We start from the raw sequence: 17,824 nt of genomic DNA on the forward strand, positions 1-17,824 counted from the left end.
TTTTTGCAAATTTTATATGATATTTTTAAATTTATATTTTATTCAAAAATAAAAGCATTATCATTTTCTCAAAATTATATAATATCATATTATATCGACATAGATAAAAAATAAAACGAAACATTGAAATCGAAATGTGTCTATATATTTATATATATATATATATATATATATATATATATCAAGAAAACATTTTAAGACTCCAAAATGGACATTTTTTACATATACATAGTTTTCACAAAACAACTTGAACTTAGATTAAACTTAGTTTCCAAACTCATCTCTAGCTTCCAAAAGATGAAGACTTGAATCCATGAACGAGGATCTCTAGAAATCTTCTCAAAACAACAACTGAAGACCAAAAATGTACCATATATCAACACAAACTTCAAATCTACAATGATCACTCAAATATATTGCTCAAAATACTCAAGAAACTTACCTCTTGAAGAACTTGAAACCTTCCACCCAAAGCTCTACTATAGAGGTCTTCATCTCCAAGACAAACCTTGATTTCAACCAAACTTTGAGACTCAAACCATAGATTTTCAACATCCATGTTAATCCTTCCATTTGCGCTCAAAAACCTTTAAAAATCACCACATATAGCTCAAGAATCCCTCCCAAGAAGATAGAAATGAAACGAGAGCATTAGTGAGCAAACCCTCACCAAAAAGAGGCTTAGAAACACATGGGGCTTTTCGTGACTTAGGTCGCTTGGAAAGTTGTCCAGACACAAAAATCAGCAATTCAGAGCCTCAGGAAACTTGGTAAGCAACTTAGTTCGCCTGGTAACCAGTCCGACACTTTGCTTTATGTTTTAAGCCTTTTTGCGACTTATTGCGCGACCACAATTGCATGGGAGGTCCCTTAATGCCCCAAATGGCTTTCGATACAACTTTTCTTTATCCCAACTCAACCACGACCCTTGATTTAAATGGCACAAGCATTTCATAATGGCTAGACGCCAAATGGCTTCCTAAAATAAATCTACACTTTTAAACGATTAACCATAAACGATCTATTTAGAATCAACCGATCTAATTAGTTACGACTAATCATAATTTGGTTGGATCTTATTTCATTTTTCAACATCCAAATTGGATTGACTAGGACAGAGGAAGAGGCGGTTTATTTCGAGAGCTAGAGCTAGGACTCTTTGCTTGTTGTCCTCTTACTTACTCAATTATGGAGGTCTGGGTCGCCCCCTAGGACTAAGCATAAAACCTTTCCAACAAGACCTAGTCCATTCAATAACTCCTCCCATTTGGTTTCCAATCCCAAGAGGAATGAAAATTTCATAATCATAACGAGCGTGTGACATTTTAACTTGGTTTTTGGATGATAGTTCAAATTTCAATAAATTGAACCGATCCAATCCACTTACCATTCAATGAGCATCCGATTACAAATCCATTTAATATATATATATATATATATATTAATATATATATATATATATTATGATATTGTTTATGGTTTAATAAATTAGAAAAATACATGAATAATTGGTTGAAATGGTGGAATAATTGGTTGAAAATTGTATCAAAAATATTGGATGAATCCAATCCGATCAAATGAATAACCAATAGTACTATCAAATAGATGGAATCGATCTGATCCAATCATTCGTTAAATTGGTTGTCCAATGGATGATTAGATCAAATGACAAAATCCAACATCTAATAAATAATTCGATCAGATCAAATCACCTAAATCCATTAAATTTCAAACGGGCTTTAGTTTTGGTTAGGCTAAGGACAAGCCCATTTCACGTGGCCCAGCTTAGCTAGCCGATACATATAATAAAGAAAATATATAGAGTAAATTACCTTTTTTCTCTATGTGGTTTTCATCTTTATGGTTTATAATTCATTATTATTTTGTCTCTAAATCTAACACCTACCTTTAAGCATGACGTACTAGAAAAGCAAAACATTGTACACCATAGAGGCAAAAACATAAATAAATTATAAATCATAAAAATAAAGATAACAATAAATTGTAAATCATAAGAATGAAAATTCTTATGTTAAAAACAGAGACATTAAAATAACAATTTGTTAGAATCCATAGGGACATTTACTCAAGAGTATATGATGGAGTAGGATCGAGAAATGTGGAACCAAAACCCTAAAGCCTAAATTCTTATAAAACGCCCCTGCTCGCTCGCTTACACATAAACCCTAGCAGGTAGCAACACGTCTAACTGAACTAGTAATCCACTTCTTGCACGAAAACATGAGAGCTCCAATGAGAGGAGGCATGTCTCCTCCTTCAATGCTAACATCTCGTTTCTCGTTTTGATTCACTTGGTTTTTGTAGTAAATGAATTTGTTATTATTTGATTTACAGGTCGTGGTGGAAGCGGCGGTTTCAGGGGTGGCCGTGGAGATGGTGGCGGTAGAGGTAGAAGAGGATTCAGCGGTGGTGGAAGAGGGGCTGGTGGTGGTAGAGGACGCGGTGGCGGCAGGGGACGTGGTGGTAGAGGTGGTGGGATGAAGGGAGGGAGTAAGGTTATAGTTGAGCCACATAGACACGATGGAGTATTTATTGCTAAAGGTAAGGAAGATGCTCTTTGCACCAGGAACATGGTCCCTGGAGAAGCTGTCTATAATGAGAAGAGGATCTCTGTTCAGGTACAAGTTCTGTCTATTAATTAAATTCCAATTAACCTTTTCGGTGTAATTTAACATATATTAGGTTTAGGTGTAGTGTGAAAATCTATGAATGCTTTCACTCCTTAAATAATTGATCAATCTTCATTTGTGATATCTTCATCTCCATTGAAGCTTATTGTTTATGACCAAAACTTTTGGATCCGTTACCTTTAGCTTCATTTTTACATTAATTAAACACTCAAACGTGTCTAGTTTCTAGCAACACAGTCCTATCGATTGCATGGTATTGCATAGACTAATTTTGTTCGTATTCAGATTGAAGATGGAACCAAGATCGAATATAGAGTATGGAACCCATTTAGGTCGAAGTTAGCTGCTGCCGTTCTTGGTGGTGTTGACAATATTTGGATGGTAAGTTTTGTATCGTCAATCATACATCTGAATGTGTGACTTCAATCAGGCTTAACATTGGCAATCTGTTCTTACCTGCTGTTTTTTTTCTGTTCAGAAACCTGGCTCTCGTGTGCTATACCTTGGAGCTGCATCTGGCACTACTGTTTCTCATGTTTCTGATCTTGTTGGCCCAGTAAGTAGTTTCTCATAGATTTTGGCTTCTTTCAATTCATATCTCAATCACCATCAAGTCATCACTCATTAAGTTTCTTTGCTATTATTAGACTGGAGTTGTTTATGCTGTGGAATTCTCTCATAGAAGCGGTAGGGACTTGGTGAATATGGCCAAAAAGCGAACGAATGTTATTCCTATTATTGAAGATGCTAGACATCCGGCCAAATACAGGATGCTTGTTGGCATGGTTGATGTTATATTTTCTGATGTTGCTCAACCTGATCAGGTTTACTTTGCATTCATCGTTCACCGCATCTCTTATTGTCTTTGGTTTCGGCAATTTTCTTGCATTTCTTTTTCTAACATTATTTGCTTGAATTTAATGTTCTTCCCAGGCTGCATATCATTATTTGCAGTTCTTTTCTTTTTAATGAGATGTTTTACTTCTTTACAGTGTTTTGGACATAATCCATGGTCTATTTTCAGTAGAAGTATTATTATTTTCATTTCTTGAAGTCTTCAAAATATCGATGTGGGTATCTTTTTTCTCCTGTTATTGAAGTTAATAATACTTTTGTGTTACATCCTATATATATATATATATATATATATATATATATAGATGTCTTCTATTTCTTCCTCGTTTTGAATTACAACATAGCAGATGATGAGCTACTCGGATTCCCCTTCAGGACATCCTGGATGATGCAAAAACCGAGTTTCTGATGCATCAATTGACATTTTGTTTAGTTGGGTATCTGGTTTCTTGTTTTTTTCTTTGAATTTTTTCTAAGGGTATGCCAAGTGTAATTACTTTTTCTTTGAACAAAAGTAGAGGTTTGTGTGTACCTTGTTTCATCAAGATTTAAAAACGAATACTTTAAAGTAAGTTCAGTGCGAACATCTTACTTCTAAGTTCTAAGTGCTTGATTATTTGGGGTCATCTTATGTGCCTTCTGTTGTAATTTTACCCTCCATACCCTATAAATTACTTGGTGGTTTTGATTATTTGGTTGTAGGTAATGGTTTGTATATTCCCTTATTATCCTCGCTATATATCTTGTTTAGCTACCCTTGCTTTATAGTTTATATCCATTTGCAGGCTAGGATTTTAGCACTCAATGCATCTTATTTCTTGAAAACTGGAGGCTATTTTGTTATATCGATCAAGGTTTGTTCTTCTTGATTCTTGTATTTGTACATAAATCGTTTTCCATATATCATAACGTAGATCAAACCTTCTTATTTGATCCTTTGGTATAATTTATGTTTCACAAATCATAAATATGGTCGGAAACTGTTTTTAGGCAAACTGCATAGATTCTACGGTTCCAGCAGAGGCAGTATTTGCTTCCGAAGTGAAGAAGCTTCAGGCAGAACTGTTTAAGCCTATGGAGCAGGTGACCCTTGAACCCTTTGAACGAGACCATGCTTGTGTGGTTGGAGCTTATCGTGTCCCAAAGAAACAGAAATCCGCATCATAGGGTATGCAACGATATATTTTTCTTGCATTTTGTGATTTAAGAGAAATTTGCAGGGTCGATATATGTACCAAATTCATAAGTTCATGATGTCAACTTGGTTCACTTTCACTCCATATTTCTTGATTGATCAAGTTGCTTGGTGCATTGAGATTTTGGTAGAATTATTAAATTTGCAGCCACATTGCTGTCCAAAACCAGTTGTTAGCAAATATGGGTTCTGGTTTTTAAAACTTATTCTACTTTGTTTGTTTCTTATAGCATTCACAATTGTTGGCAGGGGGTGTTAATTAGCCGAGTTGAATTGTAGGTTATTCGAGCTCTGTTGAAAAAGTGTCATCAAGCTTAGACTAACTAAACTTCTAATTGTGTGGCAAATATGAAAATAAGAGCTTTTGCTTTTTATTACTTTCTCTATGGCAAATTAGATGTCCATGTTAAAGAAGATACATAATTTTAGTTATTAAAAAGAAAATACAATTTTATTTTTATTTATTTGTAATTATTACACTTTTTAATTATTTTAAAAAGAAAATACAATCTTACTTTTAATAAACTGGTAAACTTTCTTATGTTGTAATTAAGGATTAGAATGAGAAAATGATTACTTTTGAAATGAACACTTGTTTTGCAGTCTGAACTAAAATAAAAATGTAGACAAAATTGATTTTTAACAAAAATCTATCATAACAAACTTAAGAACAGTTTATTAAATGTTTACCGATAACAATAAACTTACCAACTGATCATGATAAGGACTGATGACGTTACCTGGTAAGAGACACAAGGAATAAGTCTTACATGATAAGTGGTTTAGATGTTTGCTAACGATTTATTTTGATGGTCAAGAATGTTACATGATAAGATAAATGAAAGTACTTAATAAACTCTTATCTGTTAAACATTTGCTAAACGATCCTTTACTTCAATCCAAAATAATTTATTCTTATTCTTATCTATCTAAAGTATTTGAGAAATTCATTAAAATAGTCATTTTTTAGGGTTGGTTTCACCTCCTAGCTATTTTTTTCTTAGTTTACTAAAATAGTCATAGATCCGCAAAGCCAACGTCCGCAATTGCGGACCTATCTAAATGACAACAAATTTACACTTTCTATCCCTATCCGCAAAAAAAAATTACATTTTTCATACAGATCTGTAAAAAGATTTACATTTCTCATCCAGGTTTGCAAATTGTTATTTATATATTTTACTTAGGTTCGCAAACAAATGTAAAATTATGAACCTATGATATTTTGGTAAATCTTGCACAAAAGTGACTAAGAGGTGAATTTTACTGATAAAAATAACTATTTTAATTAATTTTTCTAAGTATTTCCATGTTTTTATTATTATTTAGTATCGGTGTGACTCTAATCGTTTTAATAAGAGTTTTTTTTTTTTTATAAATAATAATGTATTTTTATTATAAAATTATTTATTTTTACTTTGAATGTTCAATAAATTAGATTAGGCAAAAATGATAAATTTGTGAAATCTGATAAATTTGTTGGCAACCACCTTTTCTTTATCAAACAAGTGATTTAGAAACCTTTTTCTCAACAGTTTAGTAAGATATTTATTCAATTATATATGATTATTCGTAAGTGACTTAATGATATAGAAATATGACTTATTTAGTAAGTTTATTGAGAAGAATTTTATGTAAAAAGTCAAGTTTTTTTTCAAACTTATCCTCCCAATAAAGAAAACACTTACTTCCATCTAGTAATGGCCAAAAATCGGCCCAGCCAATGGGAACCAGGATCAAAGGACGTCCCGACCCGGGACCGGTAAGGACCGGTTATGGGACCGAAAACCGAGACATATTAGGGTTTTTGGCAATTTCATGGGATCGAGACTGCTTATGGGACCAACTATGGACCAGCCCGGCTCGGCCTGGAAATTCAAATAATTTTATAAATAAATGTATTTTCAAATAATTCTATAATGTATTTTTGTAAGAGAATGTAGTTTTAATTATGTTAAAACGCATTTTAAAAGTGTATTTGAATGACCAAATTACAAATTTTATAATGTATTAAATATATATATATATATATATATATCATTAAAAAAATTTAAAAAAATTGTTTTTTAATGTCGGGACTGACAGCCCATAACTGGTTATGAAGAACCTTGACCAGTCTTACCATTTTCGATCAGGACCGATTATGGCCGGTTATAAGAAAGCTTGGGACCGATTAGGATCGACCCAACCCGGTCCGGACCGGTTTTTGGCCATCACTACTTCCATCTATGAAAAAATCATTACAAATAAAAATATTTCCAACCTATTACAAACAAACAAATCTACAGAAACAACTTTATTCATACATAACTTAATAAGAAATTAAACAGATAATTTGAAATAGATATAAGTTTATCTTTATTTTATTTCACTTTTTTTTTATAGAAAAGACATTTATATGTGTAGTAAATAAATAGAATATTGTTTTAATTAATATAAAGACACCAAAAAATAAAGAAAGGAGTTTAGATTCTTGTAATAAAATAATTATGTGAGCATACCACCATCATACCTTCATCTCTAATCAATATTATTTATTAAATATCAAGAAACCAAACAATGCCTTTTCTACCAAACCCTAAACCAAATGTCATGCCCCTACCCCCTACCCCTACCCCTATTTCTCTATTATTTATTGCTTCTCTTTTTCATGTTGTAAATTATTTTTTAATATTAAGTGGGTGTTTAGGATTGCTTATAGAAACAACTTATTGACTTATTCTGTTGTGGTACCGGTAATAAGTACTTTTAAATGTTTAGATAAACAACTTATATCAGTGTCAAACCGGTAATAAAGAGTTTTTGAAGTTAAACTCTTCTGACTTATAATAAGTTGATAAGTGATTTTGTAGAAACGTAGAAGTTATTTCACATAAGCAATTCCAAACACTCCTTAAAACCATTATATATGTACAAAAACTCAACAATTAGATTACATAAAAACAAATATTGTAAATAAAAAATGGTACTAAAACTATAAAAATCAAATATAATTACGTTAGATACAAATTTGACATTCAAAATTAAACCGCTAGAGAGAATGAGAGATAAAAAAAAAGTTCTTTTGACAAAATACAAAGATGGGTTTATAAAATCAGTCGAGATACATAAAAACTGATCTGGACAACTTGTGATTAAAGAAAATGTAAATATTTTTACTTTGATAACTTATATATTGTCTGTTATATAATAAGTTGATGGTATTTCTTTTTTATCTTCTTAAGAATTCTTTTGCCATCATAAAGATATTTTGCAATAACGTATCTAAGAAACCTTAGTATGATGCATACGTGTTTCTAGACGTAGTACTGTTTTATTTGATATAAGACCATAAATACAATTTCGACGTCACAAAAAAGTCATCATTCACGAGATATTATGTTTTTTTTGTGATTCTTGTCTTATATTAATTAATATAACTATACGGAATACACAAGTTTTAAGCTTTGTGATCAATTATGGTTTTATGAACAAAACATATTTCACAAAACATATAGTTTTAATAAAGAAATGGCATTTTAATATACTTCTCCATATTATCATGCATAAACACTTTTTTTATTGCAAAAACATAACATTTTGGTTATGTTTGGCAAAATAACTGATAAGATAGCTGGTAAACAAATCATGTTTAACCATAAGGGTGGTGCCTAATTGGTTTGAGCTTGGCTCTAAAGATCGAAAGTACAAGGAGGTCACAGGTTCAAATCCAAGGAAGAATAAAAATCCCCTTATGGCCACGGATGTTCAAATGCGGTGATTCCGGGCTACCTATAAAGCAGGTGGTCGCCCTGAGATTAGTTGGCTCACATAGCGGGTTGGATATCCAGGTTAATCAAAAAAATAATTATAAATCATGTTTGACAAAAACGAACTGATAAGAATGTAAAATGACAAAAAAAGGCATCTTGAAAAATTAATCAATTATAATATTTCAAAATATAATCGAAACAAATCTATAATAATTTAATATATTAACTAATACAAACAAGATGGTAAAAAAAGTTAAAAAATATAATATATTGATTAAAATAATTAATAATATTTGGATTTGTTACAACAAATTTTAAAAATTAAATCTATTCTTACTAGAATGGTAATTGTTGTTGCAAGCAAACTCCAAGACGGGTATATGAGAGTCCCAATTCCCGCCAAAGTATATGACACACGATATAAGCATGTTCTCGAGAGTTTGAATGGTCCTTTTGATTTGAAGATTGGTTTGAGGGTGATAAGCCGTACTCAACTTCACCCTCGTACCCAACTCTTTTTACAAGTTGTTCTAGAAATTAGAAGTGAACCGACTATCCCAGTCGGATACAATAGACAACGACACGTCATGTCTCGAGATGACTTCCTCAATATACAATTTGGCGAACTTATCAATCGGCAAGGTTTCTCGCATCACCAAAAAGTAAGAAATCTTTGTCAGCGATCCACCACCACCCATATCGTGTCATGACCTCTTAAGGTTTTTGGCAACTTGGTCACAAAATCTATGGTGATGTGTTCCCACTTCCATTTCGGGATCTCCAAGGATTGAAGACTCCCATATGGTCATTGGTGCTCCAATTTCACTTGTAGGCAAGTCATGCACCTTTCCACCTAGTTTACCACGTCCAACTTCATGACAGGCTACCAAGTATGTCAACTTCAAGTCTCTTTACATTTTGGTGCTACCCAGACGAATAGAGCCTTTGGACTTGTATGTGTCTTCTAACAAAAATCGCGGTTTCCCCAAACCTTGGGCACCCATATATCACCTCGGAAGAGTTTCAAACCACGACCATATTCAGTCAAGAGCATATGTTGTTTCACCATCACTTCATCCTTGACATTTTCTTCCATGAGCACCTATAACCAAGACACTTTGATCCGGTCGGTTGGGTTAGACACTATGTCGATTCTTGTAAGCATGGCTCACATTCCATTACCATACTCTTTCCAACTTAAAGCGTCTGCCACCAAGTTTGATTTACCCAGGTGGTAGCGTAGTCCACAGTTGTAGTCCTTGAGCAACTCGAGCCATCGTTGCAGCCTCATATTCAACTCCTTTTGGTCAAAGACATACTTCAAACTCTTGTGGTCGGTAAAGAAAAATCCTATACATCTGATTCATCTCCCTGTTGATTGCAGATAAGCTCAAAAACAAGATTCCATCTAAAATACCATTTGATGTTTACTCAAATCATTTGTCATTTACATCGATGCACACAAGGGTAGTTCCTTTGGATCCGGCAATGTCGACAAATGTAGTTGTTTTTGCTAAAACTAATGGTCTTTCTTGAAATGACCATTCTACTAGAGAATCAACTAGGCTCTTTTTCAATGTCTAAATTGTTTCTCTTAGAAAACATTATCAAGAAATATCATCATCTTCAACTTCTAAGAAATCCAATAAAAAATCTAGAACTTTCTCTAATAATTCTGAAATTGGTCTTCGGATTCAATATTTGTCGAATCAAGATCTTGATTTTATTGGCCAAAGCTTGATCCTATCTTCTCTTTTGAGATTATGATACCCATAGAACCATTGGCATCTCTCCTAATATCACAACCATCGGATAATAGATATGAACAAGACTTTGCTTTCCTAGACAACTGTGATATTCCTTCGATGATCAGAGATACTGCTAAGGTCCATTTTGATCTCTTAGAGATGGACTTTCTCTCCAAAGTATTTCATCCATGCCATACCTGACCCATGGAATCCGAACCCCCAACCACCTCCTCAATGCCCTATTCAAAGGACATTGTCGACTCATTGGATTAAAATATGGCAGTGTTGATTTGGATTCATCTATAGTCCTCCAGATACAAGACTTTTTTTACAGACCCATACATAATCCGATGTTTGATGAACAATTTTTAACTTCAAACTCTACTCTATTACAATCGGATAATCAATTCCCACCTTATCGTCGAATGCATTTTCCTCATACTACACCTCTTTCATTCTCTCTATCTCATCAACTTTTAGAAACGTAACTATAGTTCAGCGCATGATAACACGCATAATCTCTTTCCGAAAATAGACTAAGGCTAGCCAAAAAATCTAAGAAGAAGTATCCTCGTGTCTATTCAGTGCTTTGCCACATCCTTATAACAACTTCATTCCAAAGTGAATGATCAAAACAAGTTGATTTAGACACCAGTGGAGGAACATTCATGAACAACTTCTAATCGGTGTCCTTTGCTCTTCAGTATAGGACAAGGATGATTCAGATCAAAAGATCACAAGAGATGATCAGCTCCTCTATGATGATCTACTTGCTTCTGAGGGGGAGAAATCAAAATCATATTCGACCAGCAACACAGAGAAAGCAATGAATCCTTCTAATGTCGAGAAGGAGAAAATATGATACTCAACTCAGGGGAAGCAAAGGAGAAGTCAAATTACAATCATAGACAAAGGAAAGAGCAAGATGATGCATGAGGATGAGGTTGTTGAAAGAAAAGCAAGAAATGATGTTGCTCGGAGAAACCAAAGGACAGATTATCTTCATCTACAGCCTCTGAAATCCACCTACGGTATTATGTAATCACCTTTTAATTGCATATATATATATATATATATATATATGTATTTCTTTACATTGTCTCGTAATCCGAAATAAAAGGAAAGAAGAGGATGAAAGAAAACAAAATAAAATAAATGAAAAAAAGCCTTAGGAAAAGAAAAGATCGGAAAGAGAAAAGATAGAAAGAATACAAAAATGGATCATTAAATTCATGAATTCAAATTTTATTTTTCGCTTATGAGTTTTGATACCCTTTTTTTTTTCAAAGTGTTTCGTTCATGGAAAGCTATTTGTATTATTAACAAATAGGAGGATATTGTTGGTCTCAACTATTATATTTGTAAATAATACAACTAGCATATGATTTAAAACTTAGAAAGAAATTCTTATCACTTGCCTTGTAATACTCATATCCTATGAGAACAACAAAAATCAGATATAATATAGATTAACATCTGAACCTTAGGAAGTTCAAATGATCGGATTTTGGTCACCATAAGATCTATAGCTTAAATAAAATGTAAGATCAAATCTTAGATTTGATCCGGTTGACCTATCCTTCTGGCTATTCTATCTTTATTTTCAAAAACTCATATTTTGTTCTAAGTTATTTAGAATTCGATGTTCTAACTTCATAATTACTCTATAGCTGGAATCCAACGTATAAGTTCTATTTCGGAATATAAAAGATTTTTCTTTGTAAAAGTCTTGTAACTATCTATATTGATCCAAGATGAAAAACATTCAACAAAATCGAAGACTGGTTGAAGTAAGGTCAATATCGTCACTGAAGTGGACTGGTTGGTCATCTAGCCGAAAGATGATCAATACATGAGGAAATCTGACAAATACCATTATTGACAAGCCGAATTTTAGAGGGTAAACTTGTGAAACAAGTTTGGATCGCCAACTCTTCCAACACTATTTTATTAGTGCCATACTCTCTTTACCATTCTCTCTACATATAAAATGATGAGATAGGATAACAAGTTTCTACATCAACCACAAAGGATGAAATGAAGAGTACGAGCATGCATGGATTGGCAAATCGGATGAAGACACGTTAAAGTTGGATAGTAGCATTTAATGCAGTGGTGGCTAAGGCATCCTTGTCATACATCGCTATTCACCTGTTTTCAAAGAACTTATGAGTTATATTTTCTTAGCCAAAATCGATATCACCATCTGAAGAACTTAGTCCTTCAGATTTGAAAGAGTACTTTCCTTTCTCACTCTTTCAGTTGCTAGTAAATTTGTCACTAGTTAGATTGCTTAGGATCACAAATCTTACCTTACTAGCTTACGTAACATATATGTACAAAATATAGGATTAAAAGTGAATTGTTGTGTTTGTATTCAACTCCCTTCTACAAATGCATTCTATGTAAGTCATTATATCGCAGGACCAACAACTTCTTCTCCTTGCAAGGTACTTGTAAGTTATTTATGTTCTTTGTAGTTATACATGTATAATTCCCTCTAACTTCTTTTATATCTCTAGTCCTTACTTTGCATTAGTTCTAAAACATATCATTAATCCAAATATCTGACTTAATTTGAACATAAGCATATTCTTAGCTTAGGACCGAACCGGTAATGGAGTGGACCCAACCAATTGATTGATGCATGCGCATCTTTTTTAGGCATTACAGATTGGGCCAGAATGACCTATATTGAACTCTTGCTTTTGATAAGTTAAAAAATGACCATTTTTAGATTGGACTATTATGACTAAGAAGAGAAAAGTTACGACTAGATATGCAACGCGTCTTCCAAATTTGTTTTCACAAAGCAAAATAAGCGTCGAGTTTTAGGGTTGGAAGCCAGCCCTTTTCTGGATTTTTTCGGGCCGCGTCTTGAATTTTTTTTGGCTTGAACGGTCTTTAAGGTCGGGTCTAGACTCAAGCTTGCTCAGCCCAAGCTCTTTCAGGTTTCATTCTTGTGCTTTTTAATGCATCTTTAATTCCAACTAGAAACTTATGCATAAAAAAGATAATGAAATATATGTTAATGATTGATATAATCTATACTACAGTTAATGTATTTAGATAAAAATCTTAAAGACAAGTTTTTATGCATTAAGTACAAGTTTTTAAAGCATAAAATTACAAAATCTATTAATTACAAGGTTGTATGCATGATGTACAACTTATTAATACACTGATTTTTCAGTACTACCAAAATGGAGCCCTAGACTCCATTTCTTCTAAAACCGTCTCAACAGATCCCGTTTGGTATAATGCTTTCTTTTCTTCTCCTCCCTATTCCAGCTTCTACCTACAAAATGGGCGGGACGATTTTTCTCTCATTCTACTCTAAGATTTCAGATTTCAGATTTCAAATATCAAATTGTGTGTTGATGTTAAATCTGCCGCTCCAAATAGATTTTGGTATGTTGAGGGTTTTCTTTTTACCATTGCAGACTTTTCTTTCCCCATCATCGTATGGCTACTCTAGTTCAAGATCAGATTTGCATTTCTAATAAACAATCAAATTTTTCAAAGTTCAGACGGAGAACTATGAATCCTTCTCCCAAATTCAAATACAAAACTCTCCCTTGTTGTATCAAATCTCTTACCCACATCCTAAGTTAAAGACTCCAAAAGGTGGGACTTCAAGAAACATAAGCATCAACATTGTCTAACGGTTTCAGGTTCGACCACAACCATTATGCACTAAAAGTCACTAAATGGAGTTCAAGGTTGTTGCAGGATAGGTTTTAGGGTTATGAATCTGCTAATTTAGTGGTTGGAGCTTGATTTATAACAACTTTGATGTTATACAAGTTGAAGTATATAACTTAGCTTCTAATTTCTACGATGTTCATATCACATAATGATTTCCATTTGTATCCATAAATTGATTTTTGGATAATTTTCTCTAAATCTCCAATAAAACTTGATCAAATCATCTAGCCATCAAAATGTTGATACAGATCTTTTTCTAGATTTTGATTGTATAATGTTTGAACATTGAATAGAACTGTTGCATGCAAGTAGTTGTTTCTTATCTGGTAATTTCCCTGTTTTAGAAACTGTAACTCCGTTGGAGCCCCATCTTGTGGATTCTCCTTTGCTTGGTCGTTGAGATTACTACTTCTTTTTTCCTGGATATTATCACCAATTTGTTGTGTTACATTATGAACTATTAAAACTATCAGTATGAGTGATCAAAGAAGTAAAGGGAAGATACATTTGATCTTATATGTTCTTTTAGATGGTTCAAAACAAACCTCCCATTATGCCACTGATTTTAAGAAGTTATATTTATTTCTAAAAGTATAAGAAACTATGTTCATTTCTTTGTAATCTATAAGAATCATATTTGCATTAATATTATAATGGTACTAGCTTTTCTAACCGGTATGGCTTTTTTTTCACATGAAACACGTCATTCTTCCAAAAATGCAAAACAATCACCTTTTTCCCCATTAGTTCGATTGTGTACTTTTTTTTCCATGGGGTTCCACTTGAATGAATGCCTTCATTTGGTTTGCGGCCTTACATTAAAATTATATGCCTCCTAATGTCAGGGTACATTGGAAGCCACTGATGGTTTTCATTGCAGCCGGTCGCAGTGTATGTTTTCATGATGTTGTTGTCATCCTTGGTTGAAGCTTGATGTCAAGTAATTATTATTAGTATTATCTGTAGTTGTTGTAGGTAAGTTCTTGCTATGTTCAGCAACATTTTTTGTGGCAATATGTTAGAATGATTTTGAAGATTGATGTTATTACAACAGTTGTTATGAAGGCGAATCAGAAGGTCATGTTAATTTTAGGTTTAAAAGTAACAGATAACTGGAAATAATGACCATGATCATGAAGAACATGGAAATGGTGTATAGATGCGTAGACATGATAATTCAAAATTTTATAAATTTAGTACACTAATAACTAAGGGTGTCATCAAGGTTTAGGGAAGAGTCAACATCAATTAAGTACATACCGTGGGATAACAAGCAACATGATATACAAATTTTTTACGTGGAAGGCGTTAATCATGAAAAGTAGGTAATTGGTCTTCTAATCTCAGGTTTCTTCTCTGTGTCAAAAATTTTGAAGCTTTTGTACAGATTTATCTATTCCCTTGTTTAAATGTTTTTATTAGGTTTTGGGTAAAATGATACGAACTTGATAGGGCTATAAAATTTGAAGCTGTTGAAAATATTTACTTTTACTATTGGTTCTGGGAAGAATATTTCTTATTCCTTATTTATTGCAATTTAGTTATCTTTATTCAATATATGAAAATATAAAGGTTTTTTTGGTTGGATTTACATGTGATAGTTTTTCTCCTTTATCGTCCGGTGCATTGCACAGACACACTGATAGTTTATATATATATATATATATAGAGAGAGAGAGAGAGAGAGAGAGCGATCAAATGCAAACCACTCAATTTGTACAAACCGTGCAAACCACCTTCATCCGTCGATTTCATTGTTTAATCTTATGAAAATTTTTCATTAAATTGTTTCATATGTTAATTTTTTTCGATGAAGTTGTTTCATATATGGTTATGAAATTGTTTCATATAATACTTAATGAAACTTTAATGAAATTGTTTCATGTGTTTCTTTAAAATTAAAATAATGAAGATGATAATATTCATGATTAACACCCTTTACAATAAAAATGATTAATCAACCTCTTATAATTACAAAAAATGAACAAAATAAAAAAGTTATGATTTGTTAAATGAGGTATGTATGATTTGTATAAATAACATGGTTTACAAAGTAAACTTCCCCTCCCAATATATATATATATATATATATATATGTATATGTATATATATGTATATATATATATATATGTATATATATGTATATGTATATATATGTATATATATGTATATATATGTATAGATTTGGGATCACGTGAGACCAGCCTGTTTTCATTAGACCCGTGAGACCAGCTTTTTACACTTGAAATTTCACAGCAAAATGCTGTGAAGGTAACCTTCACAGTGTTTTTGCTGTGAAGGTTCAACTTTTTTAAACATTTACAGTGTTTTTGTTGTGAAGTTTCAAGTGTAAAAATGTGGTCTCACGGGTCTTACGAAAATAGCATGGTCTCACGTGAACCCAACCCTATATGTATATGTACGTATTTTTGTGCAAGAAAATAATTGATGGTTTTAGATTTGTTTATTTTTCATTGATATCAAAGCATGTGGAAAGCAATAACAGCCTCCACCATAAAATGTTTGGTTCATTATTAGTTTTTTTAGCACCACCAGATATAAATATAAATATAAAATAATATCAAGGTAATGGAGACTCGTTAACTTTTAATTATAAAATATCAAAGTCCTAAGATATTTCCAAATTATGATTTGCACTTATTTTATATCATCATGATATTATCTTATTATAGAATCAGATTCATGGAAAACGGTAAATAAATAGAAAATTGAAAATCATGAAAAAATAATAAAAAAACATACAAATATGGAAGTCAAATTAACGAGAAAAATATAGTATACATTTTCGTTATTTCATTGTCTTACAATAGTGATGGCCAAAAATCGATCTCGGGCAGGGCCGGGCCCAACCAGGGCCGTCCCTGGGGGAGGGCGGCACGGGTGCACGCCCAGGACCTAAAAGTATCAGGGGCCCAAATTTTTCCCTTAACATACATAAGTAGTCTAAATTTTTTTTAATAAATTAAAGAAACTCAAAAAAATTTAGCATATAATAAGAAGCAAAAAGAATTTAGTAGATAATAAGGACCCAGAAATATATCAACTAATTACATTAGAGAAGAAAAAAAAATAATTGGTCATTCATCATATGCTATTGTTTATTGCCTATCTAAAAAAAATTTATCTCCAGTAAAGTCCAATGACATTGGCTATTGCTATCTCTATATACTTGATTGTTTTCGTACTTCAACAATTCAACGTTAAGATTATATGCTTGCTATCGCTATATATTTTTGTTGGATATTTTAATCTATTTGTTCGGCTTCTATTGACTATTTGTTATTTGTTTTTTGTTTATGTTGTTCCAATTGTTTTGTTGACTATTGAATCTATTTTTGCTTCTACATAAAATATTTTAATGTTGTTTGATAATCAATCTATTGTTATTATGATATATGACGTGTTTCATGGTAATTAATCAATAAATTTTCCCTACTAGATGTATTTAGTAATGTATCTTATATATGTCGTGTTCCATAAAATTTTAATCTTTACATCTTATTTTAGTTATGTATCTTTCATTATAATTCCACCACACCACGAGATTCTAGTTAAGTACTCAAACAAATTTGTTGAGTTTGCATATTATATGTTTAATTCATTATTTATTTTTATTGAATCTCAATGGATCATTTTTTGTTCCTTATTCTTATTAATCCTCATTTGTCTACTTGTCTAGAAGACCTTGATAATCTTCTCTATTATTAATCTCTCATTGACCCTCACGATTACTTCATTCACATAAATTCTCTTTTTTTTTTATAATCAAAATAACACATATTTCTTGTTATGAACTAAAAAAATTCTTACTTTCTTATAAAAATTTATCAACCACAGTTTATATATTCCTGGTTTCAAATTACCTAATAAGAAGTACGTAAATTTAAATACTCT

At 32.2% G+C, this 17,824-nt stretch overlaps 1 protein-coding gene and 1 non-coding gene across 3 annotated transcripts; both read left to right on the top strand.

Moving 5' to 3' along the window:
• The first annotated feature begins 2,241 nt into the window (after positions 1-2,241).
• Positions 2,242-4,903, top strand: LOC112525476 (probable mediator of RNA polymerase II transcription subunit 36b). Of its 2 annotated transcripts, none has more exons than XM_025135617.1 (7): positions 2,242-2,263; positions 2,356-2,639; positions 2,937-3,032; positions 3,130-3,207; positions 3,299-3,475; positions 4,292-4,360; positions 4,497-4,903. In XM_025135617.1, exons 1-7 carry the CDS (start codon positions 2,242-2,244, stop codon positions 4,671-4,673), a joined length of 903 nt encoding a protein of 300 aa, XP_024991385.1. In that variant the 3' UTR covers positions 4,674-4,903. The 2 variants fall into 2 exon arrangements, with proteins under 2 accessions (XP_024991385.1, XP_024991386.1); XM_025135618.1 differs by having other exon boundaries at positions 4,297-4,360; positions 4,497-4,665.
• Positions 3,848-3,919, top strand: LOC112526194. The gene has a single exon (XR_003070526.1). It is a non-coding gene; the product is annotated as a small nucleolar RNA snoR60 (small nucleolar RNA).
• Positions 4,904-17,824: the final 12,921 nt, after the last annotated feature.

This window comes from Cynara cardunculus (assembly GCF_001531365.2).
Source record: "Cynara cardunculus var. scolymus isolate 2C chromosome LG 13, CcrdV1, whole genome shotgun sequence".
Taxonomy (NCBI): Eukaryota; Viridiplantae; Streptophyta; class Magnoliopsida; order Asterales; family Asteraceae; genus Cynara; species Cynara cardunculus.